At 44.7% G+C, this 9,460-nt stretch overlaps 1 protein-coding gene across 1 annotated transcript in view; it reads right to left on the bottom strand.

Moving 5' to 3' along the window:
- The window catches only part of MDN1 (midasin AAA ATPase 1), a 161,271-nt gene that overhangs the window by 34,852 nt on the left and 116,959 nt on the right, over window positions 1–9,460 (bottom strand). Inside the window, exons 66-74 of the mRNA XM_015557675.1 lie at window positions 7,656–7,891; window positions 7,412–7,507; window positions 6,683–6,777; window positions 6,257–6,378; window positions 5,540–5,686; window positions 4,586–4,695; window positions 3,678–3,751; window positions 2,998–3,196; window positions 1,531–1,690 (exon numbers count right to left, since the gene is read on the bottom strand). Of these exons, the coding sequence (XP_015413161.1) occupies window positions 1,531–1,690; window positions 2,998–3,196; window positions 3,678–3,751; window positions 4,586–4,695; window positions 5,540–5,686; window positions 6,257–6,378; window positions 6,683–6,777; window positions 7,412–7,507; window positions 7,656–7,891 (1,239 nt within the window). The remainder of the gene's footprint in view (window positions 1–1,530; window positions 1,691–2,997; window positions 3,197–3,677; window positions 3,752–4,585; window positions 4,696–5,539; window positions 5,687–6,256; window positions 6,379–6,682; window positions 6,778–7,411; window positions 7,508–7,655; window positions 7,892–9,460) is intronic.

Here is a 9,460-nt window from a genome sequence, read left to right as displayed (position 1 = left end):
GGGCTGGCCAACCTCTCGCATCCCTCCCCGGCCCCAATAGTGGGGTCCCTCGGCCTGGTCTGTGCCCTTTTGCAATCTGGGACCCCTCGGGGAATGTCGGAGAGCCGGTTTCAGCCTGATCCCAAAGGCCAGGCTGAGAGACCCCACTGGTGCACAAATTCATGCACCGGCCTCTAATATAATTAATACTAGTGGCCCGGTGCATGAAATTCGTGCACATTAAAAGGGAATTAATTAGAGGAAATATTTTAATGTTGCTATTTGCCCTTTAGTGTCAGAGATGAAAGAAAATTAGAAAATGTATATGAAAATCTCCCTCCTGTCAGAGTCTGGGGCATGCCGCGGGACCCAGTGTCAAGTCCCCGCCCACACGCGTGTGCCTTGAAATCATGCAAGACCCAGAGCCGGTTGGCTCCACCCCTACCAAGCTCCGTAGGGCAGGGGGCGCAGCACCGCCAGGTGGGGAGCGCGCAGCCTCAGGTCCCCCAGTCCCAGCGCTGGGGTGAGGGGCCCGGCCTCAGGTGCCCTGGCTTTGGCGCAGGCGGCATGGCCTCAGGTCCCCCAGCCTGGCCTCAGGTCCCCCAGCCCTGAAGCAAGGGCGTGACGACCATTTGCGTATTAGCTCTTTATTATATAGGAAGTTTTCAAAATAAGGAGCTCCCTGAGATCAAAACATAACCTAATGAAAGAAGGACCATGCCCTAGCTGGTTTGGCTCAATGGATAGAGCGTCGGTCTGCGGACTGAAGGGTCCCGGGTTCGATTCCAGCCAAGGGCACATGCCTGGGTTGTGGGCTCAATCCCCAGTGGGGGGCATGCAGGAGGCAGCCAATCAATGATTCTCATCATCGATGTTTCTATCTCTCTCTCCTTCTCCCTTCCTCTCTAAAATCAATAAAATATATTAAAAACAAAAAGAAAGAAAGAAAGAAAGAAGGACCAGCCTCACTCTGACACCGTACACCCTGGGGGAAGTGGTAAAGGGCTGCCAAGAGTCCCAACCACCTACTAAATGCTGGAGTCCTCTCCCTAGCCGCCAGTGTTATACTACTGAGCAAATCTTGGTTCTCAAGTCCCTGAGCAAAAGTGCTCAGGGAGATGAAACTGCTACACCGCAGTTTCTGAAGTGAAGAAAGCAAGAGGGCTGTGGGTGAATCTTCCTTTTTCTTTAACTTAAAAGACAACATTTTGAGAGGCAGAGACAGCTTCCAAACTCTGGGAAATCCATCTCTGTGTCCCTCTACTCATGGCCGCAAACAACAGGATCTGATATAGACAAGGCTGCTATAAAATGGCATAACACCACTAGTTTAGATGAGAGAACAAGAGGAAAATTGAAAGTCTGTGTCATTTCAGTTGGCTCCTATATATGGGCTCAGCTGGTTTTTAGACCACTTATTTATTCAATTAACTACTCAACAGTATTCAAAATGTCAAAAAAGGACACAGGTGACAAATTCCAGCCCTGCTGGGCCACTGGGAAAAACACGAGAGAGCAAGCCCTACCCTGCCCCTGGCTGCAGGCACCCACCGGTAAACTGATCGAGGCCATCCACTAGGTGAGGGAGGCGGCTTTCCTTCATGAACGTCAGGCACATCTTCCTCATTCGTTTTGTGAGCTTCGGCAAGCGATACAGCAGCTCACCCTCCGAGGGGTAAGGGGCCCCCAGACACTGTTGTGGAACTGCGGCCTACGAGACAGAACATGGTTTGGTCTTCCTGCCAAGAACACAAGTAATAGCACTAACCTGCTCAGGCACTAAAATGTAAATGCTTCACCCTCCACATACACCTAGCTCAGCAAATATTAAACTCTCTTCTGAAGTCTCACAGGAATAAATGCAGCATCACCGAAATTAATTCGGCATCAACCGTGGCTATTTAGAAAATGAGATCACAGCAGCAAAGGACCCCACCTCACCTCTGGCAACAACAGTGCCAGCCATAAGAGACTCTGGTTCTCATCTCTGGGTGCAGCAGGATGAATGTGCATGCTGCCTTTGAAGTGCTGTGCTGCCCAGCAAGGCTACACTGATCTGCCAAATCCTTCTTCTACTGCCAACTCTCCCTGCCCGCCACTTCCAGTTCAAATATCAAGAACCCAGATAGTAGATGAAGGGAAAAGCTTTCAACCACAGGGCATATTTTCATTGTTTTTCCCCCTAAGAATCCCTGAAATCCCTGTGTTGTCATTAATAGCATGTCAAAGTTTTAGATCAGCATGACAGAAGCAGTGAGCTGACAAGTACAATTAAAAGAAAATACACCTGGCAACCATCTTATCTGTAGAGCCATATCATGGCTATATGCTCAATTTCTATTATGCTTTCTGCACTATTAAAATATTAAAAACAGATTGAAGAACTCCATTGCTCCCTCTATGAATCCAGAGTGGGAAGTACAGGAAGAAGGCAAAAGTTATTACTGTCTTGAGGCATGCTCCCCTCCCCAAATCCTGGATCTCCCTACAACCAAGAATAGAAAGGAGGAACACCCATCCTGTAATAGACCAATTCACTAGTCTCTGTGACTATTACATTTTCAGGAATTTTGCAAGCCACCACTTAACTCTTGGTGCTTGAAATTGGCCACGATGAGAGTATTTACACCATGGTCATCAGCAACCACTATAACCTAGCACATCACTACATACATTCTCTCCTGGTGCAGCAGCTTCAGTGTTAGCACCCAAAGGCAGCTCCAATGGCATATTCCTACACTGATGCTTCAAATCTTCTGTCATAGGTAAATGAAATGTTCACAAGTAAGTAAGCATACTTATTTCTTTTAGGCTAGCATTAAACTTTCAGCACCAGGATCCTGGCTTTTTATCTTATTCTGTAGTGAGGTCAGGCAGACATATAAATGCTAAATACATCCAAAGAGCAAGAATTTAAAGGTATTTCCTCACCTAATTCTAGGAATATTCCTTACACAGAAAGCATAAATCCCATCTGACTGGCCTACGCATAAGAAACACTATTCCTCAAGCTAGTACCTGCGCAGCTGCTGGCCGGGCTAGCAGAGTCTCCCTCAAAGCCTTGTTCAGATTCCGAATGGGTGATGCTTCACTCGTGGTTGCTTCTGTTGGCTGAGGCAAAAAGTCAGGCTGCTCCTCCTGGTCACTCTCCACCAGGGATGACTGGCAGGGTTCACTGAGGACAGCTTCAAATTTCTTCATGAATTTAAAGAGGGTCCTGGCCCCAGGCCATAACAGAGATGAGGGAAAAATGGATGGAAGTTAGGGAATGTAAAAATAACATACTGTGTACACATGTAACTTACTTTTTGTATACAATGAGTTCCATTAGATACTCACAATCATATTTTAAAACAATAAGTATGACAAGTATTGTCATCTCCCTTTTCTAGGAGAAAATAACTAAAGCCAGAGATGGTGGGGTCACTTTACTCAAGGTAAAACAGCTGGTGGGTGGAAGAAGATTCAGCCTTCCACAGCACACAGTCTGCTTCACCTCAAGGCACACCAATCCAGCCTGCAGGTAGACCAGGCTTTGGGTGGTAGGGGATGGTGTTGGAAAGCCACACCAAAACAATCTTGTGTTTTATAATAAGTTTAGGCAGCACGAAGTCAGGCCATTATAACGATGTAATCTTGCTACCTACCATTCACAAATTGTGAGCTTTAGTCACCCCCAGTTTTAAAAGATGAATTACCTGTGTGTCTTTTCCACAGATTGTTTAATGGACCAGAAGCTGACATCATTCCACTTGGATATTTTAACAAATTCCTGTAAAATAAATGAAGCTCAAGGGATGGCTTTATAAACCTGGTATCATTCTGTTTCTTTTAAGATCATCTGTTTGCCAAAGACCAGAGCCCACTCCATCCCAAACACAGGGCTGTGTCAGTGAACAAAACAAGTCTAAAAAAGGAACCAGTGTTTGTCTCAAAGGAATGAAAAGGACTACTGCTATAATCAAAAGGTCACTTGATATGTACTCTGGCTCATATCAGGGTTGGTTCCATCACCACTGAGAGTATCAAAAAGAGAGTGTCCTCATGCCTGGCCGGTGTGGTCAGTGGTTGAGCACAGACCCATACACCAAGAGGTCACGGGGTTTGATTCCAAGAAGGGCACATGCCTGGCTTGCAGGCTCAATCCCCAGCAGGGGGCATGCAGGAGGCAGCGGATCGATGTTGATGTTTCTCTCTCACCGATGCTTCTATCTATCCCTTCCCCTCTAAAATAATTAAAAACTTAAAAAAAAAAAAGAGGGTCCTCGTGACCCCGTGGCACCTCACGGCACATGGACAGTGTTCCTCTGAGCTAGAAGATCAGCCTGGCAAGACCAGGGGAGCAAGCACTAACAGACACCTGGGGCAATTCTCTTGAGGAGTCTTTGACGGGCTACTCCATTAGCCCCTCACGAACTAAGCCAGGTCACAATGGAGCCAATGCCACAGAATGTAAATCTTGCCATCCTACTGGGCAGTTGCAATGCTCCCCTCCATTCCCCAGAGCCCCTGCCTCATTGTTAAACAGATAAAAGAACAGAACTAAATAAAAACAATTTGCTGATTTTGCTCTCCCAAGAGTGATCATGACAGCTGTTCATCTTACTTTAAGTTCTTTTTCTAGGGGGGAACGAAGTTCCACAATTTTGGCTTGGACCCGGTCAAAGAATTGCTTGTAATAATGGTACAAATTCCATAGAACACTGCAAAGTGAATCTGAAAGAAATGAAAAGGAAACAAAAACACCACACTTGCTACTTGTGCTATTGGCTCCACCTGTGGGGGTCACATTTCAGAGATGTGCCTTCCTCATTACTCTTCAGATAATAAGTTTACAGTATGTTTCATAGGCTCATCAGGGAGCCTATCTGAATTTAGCAGTTCCCAGAGAGGCAGGCTGTCAACAACTACCCTACCTTTTCATTTCAGCGTATCGCGAAATTTCTTGTTGCACTTTTTTCTTAAAGATGGTGTACTCAGAAATTCTGCTAAATTTAATTTCAAACCCTTTCTTTAAATCTTATTGTAAAGTCAGCAGAAACTGAGCCTGTTTAAAAAGTGGCATATGAAGAGGCTCACCGTGACTGCTCATTCACCTACACTCTATACTCATTTTACAGAGACAGTGTTATCCAAGTTGCTGCAGTCAGGGCAAAGTAACTGACAGTAGGAGTTTTGTGTGCAGGTGCTTGATGAGTGGCAGTGTTCTCACTACATCAAAGAAGCTAACAATGGCCTGGATCAAGCAGAAGCTCAGCAGGACATACCACTGTCTAGACAGAAAGGCATGCTGTCTCAGCATGCCAGTTTGGGCCCAAGCTCTGCACCTGGCAGGTTACCTCTGCCAGAGTTCTGTAGTCAGCGCTTCACTAATAAGCAGCCTGTACTTTAATCGAATGTTTATCTCTACATCTCCTGTGAATCACATTAAAGTGAAAGATGACTGGAAGTGTTTAAAACCTGGTGTGCAATAAGATACCTGTATCATGAGGAGAATTCAAAGTCTAACCCATTATAACATTGCAGCATAAAAGTAAAGAAAAAAATGGTGTCTCCTTACCTTTTCCTTCAACTTGTGGCATCAGCAAGACATGACAATGGAAAACCAGTAACATCTGAAGGCGTACATGGAATTCTCCCAGTGAGGATCCTTCAATAAATGCTTGTAACGTGCTGACCAGCAACATCAGGGTCATCTGTTTGTCATCTGTAGAGATTCAAAGAGGATAACATACATGTGCCTGCAACCATCATTCCCTATTCATAACATGTATGCAGTCTCCTAGGGCACCCACTGAGGGATGGCAGTCGAGCAGAGATCACAATTACAAGGAAGCTTTGAAGCAAGGATCGCAAGCTGATTTAGAAACAAGTTGTACTCAGGGTGTATTAAATGCACTCCCAGCAAATTATGAAACTGAATTATGAGGTGCTCATTGTAAGTATGAAACGAAACACTTTTAAACTCAAACACATATGCTACCAACCAAGAAAGCAACGTTCATTTTGACTTGTCTCATGGATATAGAGCCTAAGGAAACCTTATGACTAACTCTCTACTCTCGGGAAATAGTCACTTAAACCTCTCTGACTTTTGTCATTAAGAGAACTACACAGCTTTCTTGGCTGACTGCTCAGGAATACCATGAGGTCAAATGACGCCTCCCTGTGAAAGCGGTGGCAGGAGGGGACATGGGTGCAGGTAAATCCCACACTGTGCAGCGCTCCAGTTCAGCTCCGGCCTCTGAATAAGCAGGCACTATCTGACAGGTGTTACCTTCCTGCTCTTCTGTTTGTTCCTGCATGTGCTTCTCAAGCATCTGATAGATGGAGAACCAGTGCTTGGTGGATTTCTCAGTGTGGCGCTTCATGGTATTATCCAAACTCATAGACCAGCAGCTGAAACATGAGAGAAGAGGCCAAGGAAACATTAAAGGAAATCCATTTGAAATATCTAGAACCACAAAAGCAGCAGCTAAATGGAGATGGAGAAGACTCCCAGTTTGCTGCCTCAGGACGGTATGTCGTTACCTGGTCTTTACTAAGGTCGTTCTAATGCCCAGCTTTTAATCTGTGGTTAATGACTGAAAGCACATTCTCTACCTGTTCTCTAGCTGTACTACAGAAACAAGAAGAAACAAACACGCACGTTCCTGCGACACAAGGTCAGGAAGGGAAGGGAAGTGACAAATGTATCACTTACTTCAGTTCCAGTTTACGCCAACGAATGATCATCTGACTGACCAAATCCAGGTGTTTCCGCAGAGAGAGAGCTCGACTTGCATTCTCCTCCCAATCCTACAGACACAAAGATAAAAGTTACTATGGCCATTATTCAATCCCTTCATCACCTCCTCCCTCAAGAACATCCTGGGCTTTTCTTGTGTAAACACCACTGGGTCCTTCAACTTGTATGCTGATTTACCAAGAGCAGTAATGTGTTTACATCCTGTGTATCTAGCTTCCAGTTCTTTCTGGTCGCCTGACAGAACCCCAGCAGAGCCAAGATTAGAGGCAGGCAAAAAGCACAGGATTTGGAGACCTGGGCCGTAATTCCTGTTGTTAATCCATGACCCCTGTGAAGTTCAGGGCCCTCATCTGATAATCAGGGAAGCACCAGCTACTTCCCTGTGAGAGGACTGAGGGGGACAGTGTGTGAAGGCACTCAATCTGAAGGCCCACCTAGAAGTCCTGGCCAGGAGCCCTCGGTGCCCATGGACGCTGCATCCCACTGAGAACAGGTGAGGTAGGGAGGTCCCTTACATGCCTCAAAGACGTAATGGTTTCCCTTGCAATGCCAGAAAAAAACAAGGTTTATCCTTCTCCAACCCAGACTGTAACTTTCTGTCGCACTAACACTAATGGTGCCACAAGATATTTTTTTTCAATTGATTACAAACTAAAATGAGGAGGAGAGGAGGAATCATTATACCTGTGCCTTTGCCAGAAGGATCTCTAACCCATTCAGGAACTTGGAGATAGGGCTGGAAAGTGGGAAACTACGAATTCTGTCCATTACAACCATCAGCTGCAGGGAGAAAAAGAATTGGGGGTGTCTAGGTGTTAATACCAATCATCCAAAGTCTCAGGGTACTAAAGAGAGACCTCGCCAGAAGGTTCCTGCAGGGATGGCAAAGGCCACATCCTCCATGCCCTCTCCGCACCACCCACCCTACCTGCACAAGTGCTGGATGTTCCGGCCAATCCTGCAGCAGCCGAATGACAGCCTCTGAGAAACCCTGAAGCACAGGTTGACAAAGCCGTGCTTCTGAGACGTTGGGGTGCTGGTAGAAGTCATAGGGTCCATCTGGCTTCACTATCAGGTCTGAGGTCGCCTCCCCAAAGAGAGTGTTATGGGAGAGGGTGCAGGCCAAAAGCTGGCTGCCCAAGAGTTGGGCATTCAGGTCAACGCCTGTGAAGTTAACGTCAGAGTAAAGTCAATGGACTCAGTAATTTTTTAAGTTAAAAAGATGTTAGAAACATGCTAGAAAATAATGGATACCTCACTGCCATCTGCAACCAAAGCGACATAGGCCTAGAGGACTGTGACCTACTACTGCCGCATCACAAAACTATGCCAAGTTCCTAGGTTATATCTGAAGAACTGGGATATGACCTAAGAGAATCAAGAGGGTAGTACAGAGTCTGGCTTGATGGATTCAGATTCAATTTCTGTAGCTGTTCTCAGCAAGTAGAAATGAAATTTAAAGCCGCCTTCCTATTTGCATGGAATAACTCATGAGGTCATGGAGAAAACTATCAAACCATATTTGGTGAGATTAACTTCTGAGTTCCCAGGAATACATGGTATCATTTGGAAAGCACTGAAGTAATTAAAGTAAATAATGCTGAAGACCATTTAAGCCAGTGGTTCTCAACCTTCCTAATGCCGCAACCCTTTAATACAGTTCCTCATGTTGTGGTGACCCCCAACCATAAAATTATTTTCATTGCTACTTCGTAACTGTCATTTTGCTACTGTTATGAATGGTAATGTAAATATCTGATATGCAGGATGTATTTTCATTGTTACAAATTGAACATAATTAAACCATAGTGATTAATCACAAAAACGATATGTAATTATATATGTTTTCCGATGGTCTTAGGCGACCCCTGTGAAAGGGTCGTTCGACCCCCAAAGGGGTCTCGACCCACAGGTTAAGAACCGCTGATTTAAGCTAAGTCCACACCCTTATTTTGTTAATCCCTTAACCCCAAAGCATTCAAACGATGAAAATCCATCTTTATCACAGAATTTTAAACCAATTTTTTTGAATCGGCTCAAGTCTTTTAAACTAAGAAAATTCCATTAATTTAAAAAAAATCTAGTTTTTTGAGGAAACTCCGTACTGTTCTCCACAGTGTGTAAACTGCTTTCCCACCAGCAGTGCATGAGGGTCCCTTTTTCTCCGCATCCTCACCAGCACTTGAGATTTGTTGATTTGTTGATGATAGTCATTCTGACAGGTGTGAGATGGTACCTCATTGTCATTTTGATTTGCATCTCTCGGATGATTAGTGACTTTGAACATACTTTCCTATGTCTCTTGGCCGTCCTTATGTCCTCTTTCGAAAAGTATCTATTTAGGTTCATTGCCCATTTTTTGATTGGGTTGTTTATCTTCCTTTTGTTAAGTTGTATGAGTTCCCTGTAAATGTTGGAGATTAAACCCTTATCGGAGATAACATGGGCAAATACGTTATCCCATGCAGTGGGCTTTCTTGTTGTTTTGTTGGGCGTTTCTTTTGCTGTGCAGCCTTTTATTTTGATGTAGTCACATTTGTTTATTTTCTCTTTACTTTCCATTGCCCTAGGAGCTGTATCTGTGAAGAAATTGCTTCGGCATATGTCTGAGATTTTGCTGCCTGTGGATTCCTCTAATATTTTTATGGTTTCCCATCTTATGTTTAAGTTCTTTAACCATTTTGAGTTTATTTTTGTGTATGGTGTAAGTTGGTGATCTAGTTTCATTTTTTG

Source organism: Myotis davidii, unplaced genomic scaffold (genome assembly GCF_000327345.1).
Source record: "Myotis davidii unplaced genomic scaffold, ASM32734v1 scaffold269, whole genome shotgun sequence".
Classification (NCBI taxonomy): Eukaryota; Metazoa; Chordata; class Mammalia; order Chiroptera; family Vespertilionidae; genus Myotis; species Myotis davidii.
The sequence above is the reverse complement of the archived record's forward strand: the minus strand, read 5'-3'. Positions and strand labels throughout refer to the sequence as shown.